Source organism: Glycine max, chromosome 12 (assembly GCF_000004515.6).
Source record: "Glycine max cultivar Williams 82 chromosome 12, Glycine_max_v4.0, whole genome shotgun sequence".
Lineage (NCBI taxonomy): Eukaryota > Viridiplantae > Streptophyta > Magnoliopsida > Fabales > Fabaceae > Glycine > Glycine max.
The window spans coordinates 4,275,024-4,298,950 of NC_038248.2; the positions used below are offsets into that span (position 1 = coordinate 4,275,024).

A 23,927-nucleotide genomic window follows, 5' to 3' on the forward strand; every position below is an offset into this window, starting at 1 on the left:
TATTTGTCTGAACCTAATTTAAGAATCTAATTTTAAATTTGTGTCATCTTTATTAAGAATAAAAATAGAAAATTAGGTATTTATGTTAGTAAGTCAACTATGGACAATGCAAAAGTCAGTCCAATAATGAATGAGACTAAAAATATTTTTTAAGAGAAATATTTTACTTTAAATGAGATAACTATTTAATAGGTATTTTTGCCAACATAGGTATATCTTTTGTTAACATATGAGATCTTTTTATTTTGTAAAAATCAATAGTAAATATTTTTTTTTGTTGATCTATAGCTTGGACTTTAATGTTTTACCTTTGGGTTTGTCTTGAAGAATAGTGATCTTTTATTTGCCCCCATTTTATATTCTAATAATATGTAAGCATAAATATTAATAACTTTAAGATAAAAAAAATTAAAAATAAAATAATATTATTAATACAAATATGTATGTTTGATTTAATAATTATAATTTAATTATCACTTAATTAAACTTATACTTAGATGAATATAAATACTAATGAGTAAGAATTATTTTTTTTTGTATCAAACTCTCTTTACTCTCAATTAAAATTTATGTGAATGCTAGACTTACATAACCTGTCTCTGAACAAGTTCAAATCAAGGGTAAATTTCCATAACCCATCAAATGGGTTGGGTTGGGTTGCACATTTCAATTCTACCAACCCATATAATCCATTAAGTATTTGGTTATACTAATTAGAGGTGTGAAAATAAGTTCAAATCAACGGTAGACTCGCATATCTCGTCCAAATGGTTTGGGTTGTACATTTCAATCCACCAACTTATATAATCCAATCCGTTTAATTTATGAAATCAATTCGGGTTGGGTTGGTGTTGACTTGTCAAGTCCCCTTTCCTCCTTTTTTCTTCATAGACTAGATTTAACACTAATGCTTTTTTATTATCATCTTTTTAAGTATTTTCTTGATTTATTAGTTTTATAATATTTTTCCTCTTTTTTAATTATGTTTGTTTATAAAATTTTGGGAAAAATTTAAGATAAATAAAATGAATAAATGTTTTTGACTAGGTTGTAATTTTAATCCTTTTTTAATTCTTGATCCACGATTTACTATTTTTTCATGATTTTAGTTCACATATTTTCAAAAATATGTAATTTTGATTAAATCTTTAATTTTACATAATATCTTTGTTTCTTTTATTTTTTATATGTTAACCAATTACATTATTCTTAATGACCCTGATAATTAATATATTAGATTTAAGGTTGAGTTCAACAAAAATAAAAGAAATAATAAATAAATATTGAATGATTATATTAAATATTATTATTTTTGGAGTGTGATATTATTATTATTATTATTATTATTATTATTATTATTATTATTATTATTATTATTATTATTATTATTATTATATAGTGTGTACGGTAGAAGAAATTATTACATATTGTTGGATCATCATGCATTTATAGTATTAACCAAATTTTATGTGACATATAACCAACAAATTTTATTTATGAAAAAAAATTAAAATTATTTTTTATATGTCATAAAATTGATACAACCAAAATAATTCCGATTAAGTAATAACTTATCATATAGTAAAATTTTCATATATGACTAGAACTTGATACTCTAAAATTATAAATCGAACATAGGAGAGAGTACACTCTTAACTTATTCTTAACATCACAAGACTAAGCATGGAAAATCTTACAATAAGCCTAGCTTATGTATAGGCCGTTGACAGTGAAGCCGCCATCAACACAAATTATCTGTCCAGTTACGTAAGAGGCTGCGGGTAAGCAGAGGAATGCCACAACCGAAGACACCTCGTCTCCTTCTCCGAACCGTCCAAGAGGGGTTCGTGGAATGTATGCATTAGCAATTTTTCCCTCTTTTAAATACTGCAAGTGCAAAGAAACAATGATAAAAAGAATAAAATACACTAACAATAACAAACAAATGAGCTATAAGATTGGTATAGGGGTGAAGAGAAAAGAAAGAGGTTATGGATTTTTTAATCCTGACAAAATAAACTAATAATATTAATAATTAATATTTGTCAATAAAAAATAATAATAAACAAAAAAATTACCTCATCAGCAGCAGGGGTTCTGATCATTCCTGGTGCAACGCAATTAGTCCTTATATTGTCTTTGGCCCATTCACATGCCAAATTTTTTGTCATTTGATTCATTGCTCCTGCATGTCAATCGCATACATAGTTTGAAGTTACCAGTTAGGCACTTAGTTTAAGTTTACTATCCTCTCTATCGATATAAACAATTAATTACCTTTTGTTGCACTATATACAACGGATCCTAAATTTATTGATACCACACCTCCAATGGAGGATATGAAAACGATGCTTGCAGCTTCGGAGGCTTTTAGGAGAGGATGTGCAAGCTGGCATAGGTGGAAAGCAGATTGCAAATTCGTATTCACCAGAAATAAAAAGTCTTCCTCTGTGTATTCCAAGAGGTCTTTCCATATGTTTGTTCCCACGTTGTTTACCTAAATCCATATGTTAATGGAAGCCTAATACGATAGAAAATTAAAAACATTAAGGCCAAAAATCTTCCTAATTAAAAAATGGATTTTGAATTATTTCTTGAGAGTCTAATAACACACTCTTTTGGTACATATTCTTATTGGTTAAAATATATTAAAAATTATAAAAATAAAAAAGAAAATTATTAAATAAGATGTGAGATCTATTTAATATTGTGATATTCAATAAATTTTAACAAAAATAATAAAAGATGCCTCCAAAATAGTGTGTTAAAGAATGTAATCTTAAAATATCTCTTATTCCTTATACTCCTTTTTGTTTTATTATAATTGTTATTCTAAATTATTTTACATAAATCAACAAAAATTAATAAATAGATGAAAAAAAAATAATAACTTTATAAAATTAAAACTTTTATCATTAATTTATTTTTTGTTTTTTATTTCATATCTTAATATCATAAGAAATATAAGTTAAAAAAGTAATTAATATTATATTAAAAAACTAAAACCACAAATATTTGGGGATAATTTATTTTTTTAAAAAAAGACAATTATAATGGAACACAAAATAATTATGAAGGGACAGACGAAGGGAGTAGTACTTAATGAGAAAATGTTGTTACTAACAAGTATATTGAGTTTGCCATTAAACTCAGAGGAGAGTCTAGCAATGAGGTCTTGTCTTTCTGCACGAGACGCCACGTCACAGACGGAACCAGTTACTCTGTATCCTTTTGTGTTCCATTCATTTAAGGATTCGTTGAGTTCAGCTTCGTTCCGAGCGCAAGTGTGCACAGTGGCTCCAAGCTGTGCCAACTCCTCCACGATAGCATATCTATAATAATAAGAACATTATATATCAGAGGAATGAATGGTGAGAAACAAAAACTACCACCATTAAGCATTAATTATGTTCGCTAGCTTTGTTGTTGTTGATTAATAGTAGCAGTTGAGAAAAACAGGTATTTTGAGTAACGACTTCCAAATCAAGTATAGTATATATGTAGTAGGAACAAAAAAGAATGAACTAAAAAAATATGGAAGAAGAAGAAGAAGAAGAAGAAGGGAGAGAAGAAAGTAACCCGATTCCTTTGGATCCACCAGTGACGAGAGCTGTCATCCCCTGTAAAGACCATCTGCTAGCAATGTTTGGCTCAGCCATGTCTCCTCAAACTTGGAAGACCATGACTTCTCAATGGCTTGTATTTATAAACATTAATTAAAGTGTAGGCTGCTTAACCTCATTGCTTTTTTATCACTGTCTACTATCCAGAGTCCTTTTCCTATTAGCCGCCTGCATAGTTTTAATTCACTTTTCTGCTTGTGAGGGGATCCCACCAAAACCTAACCAGTTATGTTTTTCAAAAGATTAATAATCCACAAAATGATAAATACTTCCAACTAATAATATGATAACAATAAATAAACATAATAAAACTATAGCATAATGAAAATTTTCCTTTTTTTTACCAGTAAAAAGTTGAGTGCCTTGTATTGTTTTTTTTTTTTTACTTCTTTTTTTTAAAAAAATTATAAAGATAATGAAACTAGTTAATGTAAATATTAGACCACATAGAAGCAATGCTCATTAAAATCAAATTAATTTAAATTAAAATTTGCATATTGGGAAACAATGGGAAAATAAGCAGAATTTCATTATTTATGTATGACTATAATATGAGATTGATTTTGATAAACGGTGTAAAGATTTTTAAGCTATTAATTAATTTAAAACGACTTTATGTATAATTTTTAATTATTATAAAAATTAACAATTTTATTATATATGAAAATTCATAATTAAATAATTATATAAGAAAATATTTATATTTTCAATATATATATTTTAATTAAATTCTTATATAGAACGTGATTCAGTGTATTGACTAAAAGTTTAATGCTTATGTGATATTATTTATGCATATATACTGCATCAAAGAGTATAAAGAAACTTTTTTGTAAAAAAATCTAATGAGAACAGTTATACTTTAACAAAAATATCTATAACTATTAAAGGAGATATCCTGATTTGGACTCTAAATTTTTTTAGACATTTTTGCTTCTTAACTAATTCTACTAATTACACCACTAAATTTCAACATCTCTACTTTTATTTAACCTTCACTCTCTCTTTCTCTCTTATTTTTATTTTTTTTTTGAAAAAAAATGGAGTCTCTCTCTTCTCCCTGGTTAGTATAATAGTGATAAGTGGTCGATTATATATATATATATATATATATATATATATATATATATATATATATATATATATATATATATATATATATATTAAAAAATAAAATTGATATGATTGTGACCGATTATAGAGCATTTGTGATAAGGGTAAAAAGTATTTGTGATTAGGAGACATGACAATAAGGTAGGGCATACATGAATTAACCTTTGAAAAGTAGATACTTATCTTTGAACATTTTTGGAGGTAGTTAATCTTAATCACGTCTACTGATCAAAACCTTGAGAGTTACAATAAAGAGCTTTCATCTGAATGTATGCTGTTGATGCAAGGTCAAACACCTTGCCGCTAGTCGTCATTGATGACTAAACTTTAGGTATAATGTAAATTTTATAATTAAATTTTAATAAAGAAGTAATTTTAATTACTATACTATAATTAAATTAAATTAAATTCAAATTTAGACGGCTTTTATACTAAACCCCACTTGCTGAAAACGAAATTTCCTGTTCGAAATCAAAATTCCACCTTAGTAAAGTTTTTCTTTTTCTTTTTTTGAGAATCTTTCTAGCTCGCCACTCTACTAATGTTCCATTTTGGAACAATTCAAAATAGATGCTTACAGAATAATACTTCTAATTTTTATTTTAAGAACAATTTAATTTTTTTTAATGATTACAAGTAATAAATCAATGTACCATAAAAGTTAAATTTGGCAACGTCGTCGCAAAACCAAATAAAATCAATTAAATGATGTCTTATCCTTGTGTTATCTTTTTTGAGAAATTTATGATTATCAGTTAAAAATGATTGGAAATCTTCTACTAATGGGATTTAGTACAATAAAAGAATTGCATTAGCAGATATTCCAAAACCTTGGAAGGGCCTACCAGGGGTTGGTTAACTTTTGGTATGGACTAAAACTCAAAACTCTTTTAAGTTGACAGGGAAGAAGAGAACCATGCCTTCAGTTCACCATGTCAAATGTCCCACAAGAATGGCAGGTGTAGAGGAAAATTATTAAGGAGGGTGCATGGTATAAGCTGCAACTCTTAGAACTATGTTGTTGGGTGGAAACCATTCACAGACACTCCTCCATCAATACAAATAATCTGGCCAGTGATGTATGATGATGCTGGTAAGCAGAGAAAGGCAACAAGAGAAGAGACTTCTGCTGGATCTCCTAGGCGCCTTAGTGGGGTTCTGGAGTACACTTCTTCCAGATAGTCTTTGTTGCTGAGCACCTAAAAGAAGAAGGTAAAAGGCAGATAATGCTTGATATCTGATCCACCGCATTAGACTTGTGTGTTTTAGAGCACCATCCAAGTTCTTGTCGGACCAAGATTCCAAATGCAATGCAATGAACCCAACTACAATGTTATTACACAGGGAATGGAACACTAGTGACTACTGTTAGGAGTATTCACAAAGCTAATCCTCAGTGTCAATTTTAGTTCAGGATAATCACAAATTAAAATTTAGGCAGTAACAAAGGCAAAATAAAATGTCCAAGACGCATAACTTTTTCTTTGATTTTTTATGCTAGGAAAATGCAATTTGTTGGGACAAAAGTACTAGTAGTATGTTAAAGGGCTTGGACCATATACTGATTTTAGATTCCCAATCAAATCCAGGATGACCCAATTATGGGATAAAAAAAAGTGCCTTAAAAATCTTCTCCTTGGATAATTGGGAGGTACAAACTTGTAAGAATCTATTATGCGTCTCTGTTTCTGCCATATTGTGTAAATTTGCTTACCCCAACAGAAGCTAGAGGTTGTGCATTTAGATGAAAATTATCAATTAGATGTCATACATGCTTGTGGAGGAGTTGCTGTTCCAGAGGACTGGATTCAAGATAAAGTAGCTCGGTTTGTGATTTACCAGACAATAGACTTGCTACAGTCTACCTAAGAGGCACTCTGGCAGGAAGAACATTGAGGAAAGAGATTGATTATATATATCTACCAACTACCAAGAATCAAGATCTAAAGATCAATTCGGTTCTGTTGAAATAGAAACTTGCAAACGAAATGGAAGACTTAAGAACTAGAGGTGGTATATATCCTTGTAGTTTCAAAGCTGTTCTGTTTTCAAATAGAAAAATGCTAGTAACACACTCTTTAAAATACTCCTAACATACTCTCTACCATTGGTTGAACTTTGTTGGAAATCACAAAATTGTGTGGATTCACTCCTTAATCAATGAACCCTACTAATCATTTTATAATTTTCAATAAATTTTAACCAATAAAAAATAGTGTTAGAAGGAGTGTGTTGCTAGCATAGGTAGCTCATTAGCTCATTCTAACTAATGGTTACAGGAAAAAGCGGTAGAAAATTACCTGCTCTACCAATGAAGTTTTGATGTACCAAGGTGCCACTGCATTACTCCTTATATAGTCTTTTTCCCACTCACAAGCTAGATTTCTTGTAAGTTGATTAATTGCCCCAATAAACCAGAAAACAAACAAATGTCCAAAATTCCATAAACCCATCAACATCACAGCATTAAGCAGTTAAATTACTCTTCATTGCTCCTTGAACAGACATTGACTTGAGTGAGAAAAAACCAGAAACAGACGAGATAAACACAACATTTCCCATTCCCGATGCTTTCAAAAGTGGATATGCAAGTTGGCATAAATGAAAGACGGATCCCAAATTGGTATCAATAAGAGTGGAAAACTCTGCACTTGTGAAATCTGTCACCGGTTTCCGAATGTTTGTCCCTACATTGTTTATCTATACATTCAAATTAATCAGGTTAATACATATATGTCTACATAAAGAGGGCTTACTAATCCAAAGTGAACCTCAAAGCAATCCAGAACAAAGAAAAATGCATATTTCGACCCTTGATAACAAAGAAAATGAACACATTGCAGGTGGTATGATAACAGATCAACTACGAATAATGCGATAGGCTTAACAACCATCGCTAGAATAATTTTGATATCATCTTATAATTTGAACTTGACCTAAAAGTTAGCTCATAAGTCATAAGATGAAGATTATTCTCTACTCATATACACTATTTTAGTCATATATCTCCAACAACAACTTACAAGGATGTTGAGTTTTCCGTGGAAGAGAGAGGAAACTGATTCCATGAGTGCCTCCCTCTGGTGTGGAACTGAGACATCACAAACTGAGCCAGTGACATCAAAACCGGAATCATTCCATTTCTTAAGGCACTTAGTGAGATCATGTTCATTCCTGGCACAGGTATGCACTCTGTCTCCAAACCCCGTCAATTCCTCCACAATGGCGTGTCTTTACAAAAAAAAAAAAAAAAATCAATCACAAGATAAATTAGGATGAGAGGTGAAAAGGGTCAGAAGTAGAAGGAATCATGGGCGTGAAAGTTGAATAGTTTTTTTTACCCTATTCCGCGAGTGCCACCAGTGACGAGAGCTGTCATGCCCTGAAGAGTCCACCTGTGCTGTGTTGTGGACTGGTGGCTCCTAATGCGATGGGACTGTGATTTTTTTCTTCTAAGGTTGAAAATGAAAGATTAGAAGTTGGATTTATGAGGGAAGCCTGATGATGATTTTGGGCTAATCAATAATCACTGTCAAATCATGCGACCAGGATTCTTCTTTTTAAGGTAGTAATTTGATTTTTCATTACATTATCTGGGTCTAGGACTAGGAGAAGTTGATTCAAAGGATTCTGTGCGTGCATTGATTGAGATTTGAGAATGCCCAGAATGAGAATGCATCATCTCGTGAGTGTGAGATTGAGGCAAAAGCCTTATCAAAATTCAAGGAGCTGCCTAAGATTTTTGTATTTATTCATTTTCATAACATTTACACTCTTTCTTTACCAACTTATATTTTACACTTGAGAAAAGAAGACCAATTCTAGCATGGTACAGTTTTTCTGCATGGGAAAGTTATAGTAGTGGTCGACTTTAATAGTGTTGAGTTGGACGACTGAGTGGTGATGTGAATGTTCAGTAGAATCAATGCATGGAGTTAGTGATTTTTTAGTAATTACCGGACTTGTGTTGCATTAATAATAATATTTTTAACGTTAAATATATTTTTCGAAAAGTTCATTTTGTAAATTTTTTTTATATTTTTTGTCCTTAAACGTTGAAATGTATTATTTTTTATCTGAAACTAGACTTAGATGAATCTGAACCTACGAGACATTCTTTTAATTTATTTTAAAATGTAATTTTCGAGGACTAAAAGCCATCACAAATTACAAATTTTAAATTTAAAATCAAATAACAATTTGTGGTGGTTTGCAAAAAAAATAAAAATCATTCTCTTAAACCCATAACACCACTCTAGTGCCACCACCATCAAAACTGCCTCCAAACACCACCATCAAAACCATCAAACATGTGCGTGTTCCTCTCTCCCTTATATCTGCAACCCAACTCTATTGCGCGGCTCCACCACCATCATATCACCATTTGTAACCCTAATATTGTTGTGCACATTGTGCTGGTTGGCACAGGTAATGGTGCACAATGGAGGGGGTGGTGTAGGTGGCAGCACGACGCGAAGGAGATGGGCGCGGTGGTTGGAGTTGTGGTCGAAAGAGAATTAGAGGGGGTCAAAGGAGACAAAATCGGGGAGAGAGAAAGAAGAAACATAATTCCACATATCTAATTTTTAATGGATGCTTAGGTTTGGATTTGTCCAAGCCTAGCTGCTGACAAAAAATAACACATTTTAACTTTATGAGGACGAAAAATATACCGAAATTTTACAGGAACGAATTTTAAACTTTTCAATATTTATAGAGACGAAAACATATTTCTGCTTATTTTAAAATTAAGGAGAGAGAAAGTGTTATCTGCATTTTCATTTGCAAGCTTAGTTCGGTAAAAAACTCGAACCGAATTGGTTTCGAAATATTTTAACTGGTTCGATCTTATATCTAAATAGTCAAACTAATTTAGAAATCAATTCGAAACCAAATTCATTTTAAAAAATTGATTCTGAATTGAACTAATTTTAATCAATTTAAAACTGGTTCTAAGAGGTAAACCAATTTTAAATTGATTTTTGAACTATTTTTTTCAAATAACAAAATATTTAAATGAAAGTCAGTTCTTGTTAATTGAATTGGTTTTATAAAAACAATTGAGTTAATCAAATTGATTTTATAAAATAATGCATTCATTCTTTTTTGAATTAGTGGAAAAAAAAAAACTAATTCAAAATTTTTGCACACCCCTACATTTCTCCAACATCTTCCCGAGAGTGGCTTTCCTCCCCAATATTTCGAAGTCTATAGTTTGCACAAATAAGTTTCGGAAGCACTCAGATCTTACTTCTATCTGCATCGTCCCTACACCGTGAGGCCAGATCAGGTGAGATTCGTCCCCTACTCTACAAAGCCGGTTTAAATTTGATTTAGTAAAAATATTGGAGACTATAGACTTCGAAATATCGAGGAGGAAAGTCATTCTCGGGAAGATGTTGGAGAAATGGGAGACAAAGCCTTGCAAGTGAAAATGCAAGAGACTACCTTACCAGCGCCCTAACAACAATTCCTCTCTCCTTAATTTTAAAATATTATTATTTAATACAACAGAGTTATGTGACTATTAAAAAATTACTAATTTTATGCACTGGTTCTACAGTTCTACGATATACTACCAAGTTTTGCAATACTGAGAGTGTATCAACAAGGATTCTAATATTCTAGTCAATATGAGTCAGAGGTAAAAAGTTAAGGGATAGAATAAATGCATGGTGAACAGGTCTTTATCTTGGGTTACCAAGTCTGTGGACAATCTATTGGGCTCTTATCCATGACAACAACAAAAAATCTGTTGGGCTCTTATTGGATTTGTGCAGAACTATTCTATAACAATATAATATTTAATCAACACTTCAACACCCTCCACTGCCCAGGTGGTTGACAAATATATTTAATCTCTAAAATTATGATATTAATAAAGATTAAAATTATTTATATTTGATAATTTTAGAGACTAAAATTAGTACACGTATGTTGAGTACATGTTAACAATATAAGAGCAATTCCATGATCTCTCCTGACTCTTCAGTAATTAGAAACTCAAGTAAAAATGTTGCATCGGAGAGCAACATTGTGGGATTAGAAACTCAAGTAAAAAGGTTTCATTGGAGAGCAACATTGTTGGATTCACTTGAGTTTTGGGTTGCTCTACACAACAATCGTTTCTCATATGCAAACTGTGAGCCTCTATAAAAATATGTTACTATAATTTGTTTTATTATTGAATTTTTTTTTTTGTGAGGAAAGGTGGTTGCTATAAGTTGCGTTAATCAAATTTACTTCTCATTTGTCATTGCTATACGGTTTATATGCCTACATGTTAAATTGTGCCTCGAGATATATTTATTATTTGATATTTGACATTTTAAATATATTAAATTGAAATTAAGATGAAAAATAAAATATATATATATATATATATATATATATATATATATATATATATATATATATATATATATATATATATATATATATATATATATATATATATATATATATATATATATATATATTGGGGTCCATTTGAAAATCTTTAGTGGTTTATTAGGTGAAGCAAAAAAATTGAATGAGTTACTTAAATATGTAAACGTGAAATATTATTAAAAATTTTAATGGGTTTAATCATTGTAGACACTCTAAGAAGCTCAAAGGTAGTATTTCATGGTTAATATTGAAAAAATGACTATACATGTTAAATAATTTTCCCATTCTATTAATATAAATTTAACACACCATCAATTGTATAAATTAACTAGCACAAGTTGTTCCATTTTAATCCATGATCTCGAATTTGAGTGAAGGACACATGTTGTCTTAGAAAATAAATAAATTTAACATGCTTAAACAAATTAAACATGCTTAATTTTGGGTTTAAACTTATTATTGTTCAAATTTAAATAAAAATAAATGTATATAAACTTAGTTCGTTATACCCCTATATTCATTGTTCATAGCTTCATATGGTCCCTTTAGTTTGGCCTCAAATTAAATGCATTTGGCTGAAATAATTTTTAATTAGATTTTATTTATTTTCTGACTGAATTTCAAATTAGTCGGATTAAGACCAAAAAAAAAAAAAGTCTATGTGAACTATCTTCATTTGTTAGTATGAGATAACTCCAATTTTTCAGATTTTCAGATTTCACAAACAAGCTTTTATTGCCCTGCCATTATATTCCGCTGAATGTGTTACTTCATTTTCGGAGCATGATAAACTTATTTGACTTATGAAATCATAGAATATAGATAGAAGTGTTGCAATTCAGACTTCTGCAAACCATATGTGCGGTTGCAAAGAAATTAAAATTGCTTGTAAAGGAGAGTAAAGTTGTTATGAGTGATTACTGTTATTCTGTTATAATAGACGGCAGACTACGTACCTTACCATAACTTCGTCTCTTTACATATATAGGTGTACATTAATTGTTACTCTATTATTAACATTGAAACACAGTAGCAAACTATTAACTATATATATATATATATATGCGTGTACTGATGTATATCCAACACGTTTCTTTCTTGTTTATTTGCAGCTAGCTAGCTCCTCATGATCAAATCAATATGTCCAACTGGTGGTTTCCAAGTGGAAGACGTTCATGGCTATCTTTATTGTGTTTGGTACAATCAGCTATGGATCCTCTGGTTCTTTTTATTGTTTCCTTTTTGCATACATATGCAATATTGCCCTAAACAACTACCAAGTCAGCTTCATATTCAATGCTTCAGGACGGCTAAAGACGAAAACATAGAAGACTGTGTTTGACTAAACATCATGGAAGTGGCCGGTCAAGTACCAAACACCAATATATATGAAATTAATTATAAATTGATTAACGATTATTACTATAATGACTTCCTCCATAGTTTCACATTAAATTAACTAAGTCAGTTTTATTTCAGATTTCATTTTAGATTATTCATCTAGAGAATATAGTTTGATATTTTGAGAAACACTGGAAAGCATTGGTTGGGTTCAACTTTTAATGAGATCATAGAAATGGTAAATATGTATTTAAAATATTAATAAATACAAAGATTTTATTAAAAATCACAGTAAAGTTATATTAAAATTTATAATAAAAAATCTTTCTATTATATTTTTTTATAAAATCTTTTTAATTTTAATTTCTTAATTTGTATCATAAAACTACTTTAAAACATTTCCCTTAAAGAAGAATATTATATATGAGAAATGCTAAGGGATCTATAATGTTCTTTTTTTTTTTAAGACTCTTTCTATAATTTGCTTAGATTTTATTAAAATTATTATTTTTGATAGATTTTACTTTTAATGTGATTCTCTCTCATGATTTATATTAAATAAGAAATAAAATTTACCAAAAAATTCTAATCAATCGTAAAAAAAAATTAAAGAGGCTATGGCTATAGCCTTTCTCATTATATATCTATGGCTATAGCCTTTCTCATTATATATATATATATATATATATATATATATATATATATATATATATATATATATATATATAAGTCAGTACCCGTACGTCCAAGTTAATTCTCTACTCATGAATTAGTTTGTATTACTTAATTTCAATTAAGTGGATCAAGCTCAAGCCCGTACAGGATCTGCAGAATGCATGCAACTAACTCATTTTACGTTTTGAATAAAATTAACTAGTTCTAATTAATATGGTACAGGGGTAAATAAAATATTCAAATTTTCACTATTGTATAAATCAAATGGTCACATTGTAGACGATTGCGTGATTCCTGAGATGACCTTTTCATCTTGAGAGAGAAACCAATCTAACTATACTAATATATTATTTTAGCCTTTGGCGCCCCACAGCTCACGATAATTTGCTCAGAGAAAACATTTATCATCTTTGTCTTAACTTTCTTCATTTCTTGCTGGAAAGCATAGACCACTCTATGTTAAACTCTATGTTAATCAATACCTAGAGAGAGAAAGAAGAAAAAGAATAGGGGGAAAAAGATATAAAGAGAAATGATAAGTATTGATGGAGTTATTCATGTATTACCACTACTGGTGCTTTAGAAATTAGAACAAATCTAGAGCAATATTATATTCTAAATTAACCATACATATTTTTTTTAAAAAAATCATACATTATTTTTAAGAGCATGCATCTAACTTCAGATAACGTAGTTTCATTTTAAATATAAATATCTAATCATGTTTTCAATTATAGTTTAATTAGGGTTAGGTTTCTTATTATTTCCTTTGGTTAAAAGTTTATGCAAGAATCACATTGAGTCAATTTTCTATCTTATTCAGTAAAATAACAACAAAACATGTTTACGTAAGATTTTTAAAATAGATTTTATTTAACTATTAATCTCCTGTTTTTTTAAACGACAAACGACATTGGAACAATTATTTATGTAAAAGCTACATTCTGAAGTTCCTTTTCTCATAATAATTATATTTTTGTTCTTATAAACCAAACTCTGCTCAATATTAATTGATTTTGAGACGAAAATAATTGTTTTTCTATATAAAAAAAAACTCTTCACAATCAACTATATATAAAATATTTACTTTAAACTAATATGGCTCACATCTTTCGAATCCTTACAAACACTTTTAAAAAAATACTTTTACACTTCCTAGAAAAATTAAACAACTCTTTTCAAAAATACAAAAAAATTAAACAACTAAAATAATATTTTTTACATTGATTTTATTATAATCCAGTAAAGAATCTTTTTTATCCAAAATTAGCAATCCATATATCTATATTATTAATAAAGGAAACATCTATTTTGGTGGCAACAAATTTTAGAAAATTTTTATCATTTTTTAGTTTTTAAACTTCTATTACTTTTAATAACTATTACTACTTTCTTGTTGTTAGATATTTATTATTTTTTAATTTCTAAATCTTTTTTTCTTTTCTTTTCATTTAAAATATGTAGAGAGGTCGAGTGCCTCTCCCCCTTAGTGTGTATATATATATATAAAGTATATCAATAACTACGAGAAACAACTTAGAAAGCAAGCTCATATTATTGGGAGCATATAGTATAGTAATAACTGTATAAAAACTTGTTTGATAGTAACATGCATTGTGAGTTTATGCGACAATATTTGAATCTAACGTAGGCCGAAAGCCACAAGCCAAAACACAAGTTGTCCAGAAATACTTGACCCAGTAGTGTTTCAAGCCTTAGCTATTTTGTCCTTTGCTACAACTCAAGCTGTAAAACATATCCAGGAAGTTACATTCTCATTACATGGCAATTTGCATAAAATAATAATAAGATGAAATTAGCAGGCCTTAATTTGTATGTGTCCCCATTAATTTCAACATATAAAACCACCGCTATCTGCCTTTGTTGACCATCTCTATTCCTATCTACACCATTTATTCATTCTCTTACAATATACCTTCAAAGTTGAAACTGATTAATTATCAAATGGAATCTGATCATCATCATGAAGCAGCATCAGACAATCATCCCTCTGATGGAGAGGAGCAAGGTGCAAGTCACGTGACATCTAGGTCCTACGAGTGCAACTTCTGCCGGAGGGGCTTCTCTAATGCACAAGCACTAGGGGGACACATGAACATCCACAGAAAAGACAAAGCCAAGCTCAAGCAACAACAATCTTCAAACCAAATTCAACAGGATCCGGCCAAGTCTGGTGGTGAAGAGAGTAACAAACCAAACTGGAATTGGAATGTGTCTCCACAAGAACATGTCATTCACAAGAGGCATCAGCTTCCACTCTTTGCCGAAACACCAACTAGCAGTGAAACACAAAAGCCACAAGGTCAAACTCAAACTACTACTGAACAAACTTTGTTATCTACTCATCAAGATTCCTCATCGGAGTTAGACCTTGAACTAAGACTAGGACCTGAACCACAGGATTCATCAGCAGAAACGGATACAAGAAATTTTTTTTGAGTTCAATCCTCTCATCAATACGTAATTATTTGTAGATGTCCATGAATTACCGCGCGCCCCTTTTTACTGGTGAAAAGAATTCATATACTGTTTGATTTTGTTTTCGCAATTTTACTTTTGAATTCGATCATTTTGAGCATTGCTTTGTATTTTATATATGTTGGTTGTAAAATTTACGGGGTATACTTCTGATAACTGATTTTTATGATTCTTTTTGTTTTGGGTACAATTTTGAGTCTTGAACTAAATTTCTTGCACCACATTCCAACTATGGCCTCAAGGCTCAACCCTTTTAATTAATCTAATCGATTCTTATTCGACTTACTCAAGGACACCAAAATTAAAGTAGAAGTAACAGTTAATATATATGCCGCTTGCCCTTGCCCTTGCCCGATGTATGTAAATAATGCTTTCCTAGAATTAATATGATGATGCTAAGGAGTGAAAATATATATATATATATATATATATATATATATATATATATATATATATATATATATATATATATATATATATATATATATATATATATATATATATATATATATATATATATATATATATATATATATATATATATATATATATATATTGTTTCCATTACAAGATTTTATTCTCGATTAGAACCAAGTGAACTAGCCTTGCCATCTTCAACCACTTAAGAACAAGGCAATTTACATTTATCAATAATTTTAAATTCTCTCCATTGACATGTCAATCATGCTTGATGTTACATTTGTAATTTTTCTTCATTCTTAATTTCAGATTGAGTTTCCATTTTTCTTCTTTTTTTAAGCATGTCAGCATATTCGTAACAAAAGTAATTTGTTATCTTTCGGAGTATTCAGCTTAACGAGTTTCTTCACAAATCGTTGTGGCTCCAGAAATGCTTAACTTTTCATTCTCCATAACGTACTCTATATGTGACTATAACAATCAATTGTCTACACTTCTCTCGTTTAATTTGTGATTCGCGCAACGTAGGATCTATGCAGTGGCAACATTTTTGTTTTGCTACATTTAGCTTGCATGTAAGAAATAGTTTACCAAGTGATAAAATGTTGGCGACACAGTTCTTTTCAAAGATCGACATTTAAAATTTCCCGAAGCTTGTACAGCGATTTCACAACAAAAGCTAGGTGTACCAGAAAAATAAGAGTTTAAATTATAAGAGTGTACTGCATACAGTGTTTTATATTCACCCACCCACATAATCTTGGGTTACTTAGTCCTTAGTCCTTACATACAATAAAGTTTGTCTTTATTTTTTATTTTTTTACTTTGAGCTTGAGTGCAGTATTCTTTTAATATAATTGACACTCTAGGATTAACTCAGTAACATGCAGTGATATATTAGCAAAGAGCATATCGTTTGTTCTGTGTTGCATGTATCAGCAGTTTGAATTGTACGTTAACAAAGGTGAAATATGATCTTAGTAGAGAACGTCAAACAAAAGTGGGTTATGTTTATGTGATTCCTTGTTGAAATTGCTTATTGTTCTTTATTTAGACTGATGACAAAAAATGCATTTTGTCTGCAGTTTCTATTTTAAACCGCTGATAATAGTAAATTTTGTCAAAGGTTTATAGTATTTATGAACTGTGGACATTGTTGTTGTTTTTTTTAACAAAAATCCTTTCCATATATCAATTCCTCCCTTTCCAGATGATTATGCATTCATATGAATATTGTACGAAGCATATTTAGGAAATCAAATTAATTACATTGATCAAATTCATAATATTTTACATTTTATAATCGCAAACAGTATTGATCAATTTACACACACAATACATAGATAATTTACACACATGAATAAATGTTTAAAAAAATTATACAAAGATTTTCTTGTTTTTTCAGTCTCATTATATGGACTCAAGCATGGGGTTATTGTGATGATCTCTTGAGCTTCGCATGAAAATTAAAACAAACACAAATAAATAAGAGATGATTAAAGTCAATTTAATAGAAAAGTTGAATTGTAATTTTGTTCATCCTTAATTTTTATTTAGGATATTTTGATTCAATTGAACTTTACACCTAATATATTTATTTAAGTTAAATTGTGAATATTTTAAATCAGGAAACCAAAATGTTAGATGAGAATTTAAAAGATGAACAAAATTACAAATTAACTTTAAGGAAATGTTTTATAATTTTGCTTATTGTTTTTTTTAATAGTTATCAAAATGTATTTTATATTTACTTTAATTCTTTTTTTAAAAAAAAGATTTATATAAGAAACAACAAAAACATTTTTTTTGTCATTTTAACTATTGTGATACAAACATATTTGAAAATTGGAAATACAATGAAAAGAGAATAAAAATATTTCTTCAAATTAAATAAACACTTAATTTTCCAATAGAAAGTCTAAATAGCAACTTTAAGCAAAATTTTAAAGTGAGAATCTATCGCACATGTACAAGTTATCCGACATCATATAATTACATGATTAGTTTAAGGTATGTAAGCCTAAAAGCATAAGGCTCTTGGACCATAGTCACAATATATACAATCACAAGTATTCGGCTAATTAATGGCCAATTATATATGAAGTAATGAATCTCCACGACAGGACTATGGTATTTGCATTGATCCTGGCTAGTAGCCTCTCTAGTATAATGATCACCATATATTTAATTTTCAACTAATCAACCTCCATTCGTCCAGGATATGGACATAAGGAAAGCATCATTACCATTGTAAGTCTATGGCTTTCTCCAATACTCCAATATTCGTCAGAAGTTACGCCCTTTGAGAAGGTAATTATGTATCTATCGTTCTAGTTAGTGCTTTGTAATGAGAAGATGAAATACTCAAATTTATAATCTTATTTGATAAATCTCTACAATAAATACATAAACCTCATATAGTTAAGCTATGTTTTCATCCATTAATTAATGCAGCACTGTGCTAGTTACGGATTTTTAGGGCAAGAAAGTAAATCCATAAACCTCATGTAAACCGCATTGCAACCCATCATTGCACAATCTTGATGGACATGAAAAACTAGGTGTATTTTCGAGAAGTAAAGCGCTTTCGGAATCTCACAAACCCCCTAATTTACACAGACAATTTTTCATTAACTAAAACTTGAACATTGAAGTGTTTCCTTGATGGAACCTGCTTCCCTTTACCACCAGAGATCTATAGTAGCATTATCTTGAAATAGTGCAAGTCTATTTACTAGATCCCCAGCTAAATCAACTAATTGATCGGTTAGTTAATTCAAATGGTATGTACATGATTTCCCTTTATGTTTTGGTTTCTAGTGTTGCGTCTATAAAAAAAGGAAAAACAATCATGAGCATACTATAAATGCTTTCACCGGAAACATATTGTTTATTAGTATTAGTATTTCCTTTACAAAGCTAATGCGGTGCTAAAACATAACTATTTCTTACCTCAGTTTAAACATAATTCGACACCAAAATCTCGTAGCACATATCCCAAATAAAATTATGCCAAACATGGTAATTGAAAATAAAATCAAATTTGCCCCCTCTGAACCATGATTTGAGTGAGATAAGTATAATCTAAACACACAAGTTGTTAATGAAGCAAGGCAAGACCGTGACCAAAGATATTATTAATTATTAGCAAGAGAGGAGAGGATAGAAGATAAGGGAAAACCCTTTTATTGTTTTCCCCAGAAAACAGAGGGTTCTGAAACAGTACAACTATATAAATATCCTGCTTCAAAATATAGAACTTTACAAGGCCATACACATGCAACCAAATTATCTACGTTAACACAGACTCAAACAACATAGTTTTATGCCGTGCAAAATAATATATTCCACTTCCACTAGTCATCATCAACATAGATAGTCTCTTGCTTGAACAAGCCACCAAATACATTCCTCACCTCCTTTGGTGTCTCTGCCTGCTTTGGTTTTTCCACCTTTGGCTTACCAGCACTTCTCTGAGACGTTTGTCTAACCACTGCTTTGTTAGGAGCAAGATTCCGAGCCTTGGCCTGTCCCCTTACAGTGGCTAGCTGCACCTTTGGTTTCTCATCCTCATCAGGCTTTTGGATTGAAGTAGTAATCTGTGAGCTCAACTTTTCCCAGGAAAACCCTGCACCAAAGTCTTTTGCCTTGTTCAAGAGGTTTTCCACCGAAGCCCCAGCTGCCTCTGCCTTCTCTTGGGCCTCCTGAGCCAGACTTGCAGCCCGTGCTTCTTGCTGCAAAAGCTTCTTCACCTCTTCTTCCAACTTCTTTGCTGATTCAGAAGCTTCATTGGCCTTTTCAGCTGCCACTCTTGCTTCTTCCTCAGCCTTTGCTTTTTCCTGCATTTCAGCATAGGCTTTCCTTCTTCCGTCCTCAGGAATAGGGCTGTAAAGGAACTTATAAATCAGATAGAAAAAGATACTAATCTTCCTCAGAGGGAAGCAACGAAAAATCATTGCCCTGCTATAGATGAAAAAGAGAAACAAGTAGCTATATATCAATTGTTTTACCTGAAAAGTTCATCTACACGCTTCAAGGGGGCACCAGGATCCGAGTACACTTTCACAACCTATTTGAGAGAGAAAGAGAGACACTGTATTGGTCACCAAAAGGCTTCAATCTTTAAAGCTTTACAAATAGAATAATTGAAAGGAAAAAACTTAGATACTATGCTGTTCTATCAATAATCATCTATGTTGATCTTTAATACAAAATTTTATTAAAGTTTATTGGTTATGCACTGACGATATAAAAAAGTTTTATACGGTCATCCAAAATCTCAAATCACGGTTGGTATAACTTTTAAGATAGTAATGTAAAGTCAACAAACTAACAATACATGGTGATTTATGATTGGATGATTATTTTGCATTGACAATACATAGCCTTTTTCTCATTTTATTATGCCAATTAACAAGTTGAAATTTTAATTCTGATTAGAAAACAACACTAAAAGTATTAAAGTAACTACATCTATGTTTTGTCCCAATTGAAAATCTTTCTGCTAATCCTTTTATTAAATGAAAAAAGAGAAATACTATTGGCTGCAATCCTAAAACAAATGTACTAACTAATTCTTTTGAACATACTTTCTAATAATACTTGAAATTTATAAGAAATCACAAAATTTTGTTGGTCTCACTTCTTATTTAATAAGTTTAACTCATGACAATGTGTTAAGAAAAGTGTATTTAAAAATGTGTTGCTAGAACTCATCAAAGTATATTTTCAAGTTTACTTCTTCATTCGATACTAAAGTATTAAGATGGGGATTAATACATTACTCATCTAAATTAGATATGAAGAAAACTAGATGCATTATCCAGCCAATGTAAAACGTATACCTTGTTTTCTGCTACCTCTGTGTTGGAGAAGACATCAGCCACCAACGACGCAATCTTGGACTTGGCTACCTATAACAACCATCATTTTCTAAGAAACTATTACCTACAAATAAGAGTGTAATAAATGGAAGGAAAAAGAGATACAATATCCTTCTGATATTATCGCATACATTACATTACTTTATAGTCGTTTGCACCATCGCTTCCTTCGCCTAAGACGACCACATTGTAGGAACTCTCCGGTGAGAAATCATCGGTCAAACTTGTCTTGATGAAGGTGTATTTGACATCCGTTTCAATCACTTTCTGCAAGAACTCTTGTATAGTCAACGGTTGAGACCTGGAGAAGAGGTTGCTGAAGAAAGATGAGAGGCCATCCAGCACATTGTAGGTTGAGGCCCCGGCGCTGCTCTCGTCGTAAATGACAGCCACATGGCCTACTCCTGCCAGCTGTGCTGCCTGAACCACTTGCAAGGCATCTGATGCGGAGACCTCTGTGGTTGGACCGTTCTCTGTGGGACCAATGGTGACAACCACCTTGCTGGCATTGCCTATTGCTTTGGCTATTGTGTCTGCATTGTCAAAGCTTGATTGCACAGCGTTCAGACGCTTTGCCTGTTCATTTGATATAATCTGTGTTGTTGTACACCATGCATTAGTATCCGGAATACACTCCAAAATAGAAACTTCATAAAGGTTCAATTAATGGGTTGGTATTGGAGTAAAATGTGAGTAAGTCGTTTAAATGTAATCTGACATACTGGAACTCACTTTAAACCCAGTTAAGAATCTAAAGTGGATTGCTTAAATGAATACTATTGGAGATGCTCTTGTTGAATCAATATGCTTTGCATCCACATCAGATCCAATGCATCAAGTAGTCTTAATATTATTTTAAATTTGCATTTCAGTCCCGAGGTCTGATTTGCATAGTTTTTTTAATTATTTTACATGGCATTGATAATTTTTTTTGTTCAACTAACAATAGAGTTTGTGATGCGATATTCTTAGAAATACCATACGCCATCATATTATAACTGAAATGTTTAAAATAGGAATCTTACATTACCATTATATTCGAGTAGTGAGGACACACATCACAATTTCATTGACCAAGTAAAAAAGAACACCAAAACTCTCTAAAACTAAACTGACTGGAGCAATTAAAATATTTTATTATGATGTTGTAAATTAAACCCGCATCACAGTAAACTTGCTACAATGTTTTTGTGTAATGGCCAATTTGATCATATTCTTCTTTTAAAAGTATAATTTTGTATGAAAAGAAAATATATAATTTACTATAGAAAAAAGCTTAATTTTACGATGAGGCGACTAGAGAGACTAATACGATTAGATGATACATTGACAATTACCTTGTATTGAGCAGCAAGACGAGCAAGTTCTTGTGCGGAAGCAAGTTCGGGGACTCCAGCACGTACACTAAAACCTTCCCTTAACAACGTTTGTGCAATGCGAATACCAGCCTGCCCCGTTGCGCCAGCAACAAACACTGTGGAAGGGTCCTTGCGTCTTGGGTTTCCAAAAGAAAAGCCAGGCGCAGAAGTGTTGCTTGGAACTGGGATCAGAGAGATCTTTCCGAAGTCCAAACGAAAGGGGTTGGAATTGGATGAGCCATCTTTTTCTTCAGTTGAAGAAGAAGAATCATCTTTGGGCTTGCCTAGCCCAAAAGATGGGAATGATCCAGACTTCTTGGCAAAGACTCTCAGCCTTGGATTCCGGAGGGTCACCCTTGAATGAGGAGTGCTAGTTATAAAAGATGAATTGGATGTAAGAGTGGGAGCCATGGATGGATTTCCAAGGTGACACTCACCCTTCAACTATAGACTCTTTTGGATTTTGTGTCTCTACTTTCTAGCTCCTCAGCCTTTGTTTCGTGTTGTGACTTGTGACAATTATTATCTGAATGGAAAAGGCAAACCGAACTCTAGCCAATTGGCTCCAGCCACGTAGTCAGATTTTATCCATTACAGAAATTTCCAACACCAAGCGTTCAAATACTACAGAAAATGACACTCCCCTTTTAACATATGAATCGAAAACCGTATCCCATCTAGGCTATGTATGTTTTCATCCATTAATGCAGCACTGTGCTAGTTATGGATTCTTTTTACGCTAAATTTTTAGGATAAGGCTACAGTGCACCAATATAAGGTAGGAAAAGCTTTCATATTCAAACAACTTCACAAGACTTAAATTTACCTCGGCTAAAAAAAATGTCGAAATTTTTTTTAGGAAAATGAAAATTATATTAAACCCAAAATGATACAACAATAAACGGGCATACCCTGCAGTTAAAGAAAATCAAGAGTCTTGCTAATACAAGAAGACCTATATCAAGATGTTAAAACAAATGCAACAGGTGCGTTTGTCTATACATAAGAAACTTAATCTTGTTAATAACCTCTATTACAGAAAAGTAATAATCTTCAAAAATCAGCTTGTTCCTAGACAACTAATTCCTTGAACACGTATGCGGAAATGAGCCAAATCATGAATGTGAATCCAAACTTAAAAAGATTTCTTACAAGAAAGAACAAATGAGTCTCATTTAAATATAAAGGGCAAAAGGAACCCTTGTTAAAAAATGTCGGAATTTGTTTTTACTTGTGTGTGCCATTTACATAATACAGTCACGCAAATTTAGAAAAATACAAAAAAGTATATATTGTGTATCGTAAGTTTCGAACATCGCATAATATTATGCTTGTGAGTCGAAGAAAACTAAACGTGAGAGCGGGGGTTAAGCTACTTACGGTAAAACTAAAAGTGAGAGCGGGGGTTAGTTACTTATGGTTAAAGTGATTAGCATAACAAATTTTATTAAAACGCGACGATATGTTCCATCTAATTACTTGCATTTTGTTTTGCTAAATAGCTGAATGCATAATAGAGATAATTCATTTTTATCAAGAAATACTAATTATTAATTTTATTAGTAAAAGAAATTCAAATTTAGACATAATGTACATCTAGGCATGGAGATTGTGCTGCTTTATTG

At 31.1% G+C, this 23,927-nt stretch overlaps 4 protein-coding genes across 6 annotated transcripts; 1 reads left to right on the forward strand and 3 right to left on the reverse strand.

Moving 5' to 3' along the window:
* Positions 1 to 1,525: 1,525 nt before the first annotated feature.
* Positions 1,526 to 3,740, reverse strand: LOC100787037 (tropinone reductase homolog At5g06060). The gene is made up of 5 exons (XM_003539508.5): positions 3,580 to 3,740; positions 3,125 to 3,332; positions 2,278 to 2,497; positions 2,079 to 2,185; positions 1,526 to 1,887 (listed from the first exon to the last, which is right to left on the reverse strand). The coding sequence occupies exons 1-5, from the start codon at positions 3,657 to 3,659 to the stop codon at positions 1,705 to 1,707; spliced, it is 798 nt and encodes a 265-aa protein (XP_003539556.1). The 5' UTR covers positions 3,660 to 3,740; the 3' UTR covers positions 1,526 to 1,704.
* Positions 3,741 to 5,461: 1,721 nt separating this feature from the next.
* Positions 5,462 to 8,623, reverse strand: LOC100809170 (tropinone reductase homolog At2g29260, chloroplastic). 3 transcript variants are annotated; one of them, XR_005887553.1, is made up of 4 exons: positions 8,078 to 8,613; positions 7,760 to 7,967; positions 7,037 to 7,436; positions 5,793 to 6,020 (listed from the first exon to the last, which is right to left on the reverse strand). XR_005887553.1 is itself a non-coding variant. In XM_041007405.1 (3 exons), exons 1-3 carry the CDS (start codon positions 8,113 to 8,115, stop codon positions 5,750 to 5,752), a joined length of 432 nt encoding a protein of 143 aa, XP_040863339.1. In that variant the 5' UTR covers positions 8,116 to 8,623; the 3' UTR covers positions 5,462 to 5,749. The 3 variants fall into 3 exon arrangements, 2 of the variants coding, with proteins under 2 accessions (XP_040863339.1, XP_040863338.1); XM_041007405.1 differs by lacking the exon at positions 7,037 to 7,436 and having other exon boundaries at positions 5,462 to 5,935; positions 8,078 to 8,623; XM_041007404.1 differs by having other exon boundaries at positions 5,793 to 7,436.
* A 6,409-nt stretch (positions 8,624 to 15,032) lies between these two features.
* Positions 15,033 to 15,775, forward strand: LOC100527724 (uncharacterized). The gene has a single exon (NM_001249548.2). It carries the CDS (start codon positions 15,108 to 15,110, stop codon positions 15,600 to 15,602), a length of 495 nt encoding a protein of 164 aa, NP_001236477.2. The 5' UTR covers positions 15,033 to 15,107; the 3' UTR covers positions 15,603 to 15,775.
* A 3,408-nt stretch (positions 15,776 to 19,183) lies between these two features.
* LOC100790239 (protein PLASTID TRANSCRIPTIONALLY ACTIVE 16, chloroplastic) lies at positions 19,184 to 22,821 on the reverse strand. Its single transcript, XM_003539514.5, has 5 exons — positions 22,282 to 22,821; positions 21,086 to 21,538; positions 20,906 to 20,974; positions 20,072 to 20,130; positions 19,184 to 19,946 (listed from the first exon to the last, which is right to left on the reverse strand). Exons 1-5 carry the CDS (start codon positions 22,711 to 22,713, stop codon positions 19,418 to 19,420), a joined length of 1,542 nt encoding a protein of 513 aa, XP_003539562.1. The 5' UTR covers positions 22,714 to 22,821; the 3' UTR covers positions 19,184 to 19,417.
* Positions 22,822 to 23,927: the final 1,106 nt, after the last annotated feature.

Excerpts from the sequence above, each read along its gene's own strand:
- LOC100809170 (XM_041007404.1), bottom strand. The coding sequence starts at position 8,115 with ATGACAGCTCTCGTCACTGGTGGCACTCGCGGAATAGG. Across the intron at positions 7,968-8,077 it reads GGTGGCACTCGCGGAATAGG|ACACGCCATTGTGGAGGAAT; the intron begins GTAAAAAAAACT and ends TTTTTTGTAAAG. Across the intron at positions 7,437-7,759 it reads ACGGAAAACTCAACATCCTT|ATAAACAATGTAGGGACAAA; the intron begins GTAAGTTGTTGT and ends TTGAATGTATAG.
- LOC100787037 (XM_003539508.5), bottom strand. The coding sequence starts at position 3,659 with ATGGCTGAGCCAAACATTGCTAGCAGATGGTCTTTACAGGGGATGACA. Across the intron at positions 3,333-3,579 it reads GGTGGATCCAAAGGAATCGG|ATATGCTATCGTGGAGGAGT; the intron begins GTTACTTTCTTC and ends TTATTATTATAG. Across the intron at positions 2,498-3,124 it reads ATGGCAAACTCAATATACTT|GTAAACAACGTGGGAACAAA; the intron begins GTTAGTAACAAC and ends ATATGGATTTAG.
- LOC100790239 (XM_003539514.5), bottom strand. The coding sequence starts at position 22,713 with ATGGCTCCCACTCTTACATCCAATTCATCTTTTATAACTAGCACTCCT. Across the intron at positions 20,131-20,905 it reads CAGAGGTAGCAGAAAACAAG|GTTGTGAAAGTGTACTCGGA; the intron begins GTATACGTTTTA and ends TCTCTCAAATAG. Across the intron at positions 19,947-20,071 it reads CGTGTAGATGAACTTTTCAG|CCCTATTCCTGAGGACGGAA; the intron begins GTAAAACAATTG and ends GTTCCTTTACAG.
- LOC100527724 (NM_001249548.2), top strand. The coding sequence starts at position 15,108 with ATGGAATCTGATCATCATCATGAAGCAGCATCAGACAATCATCCCTCT.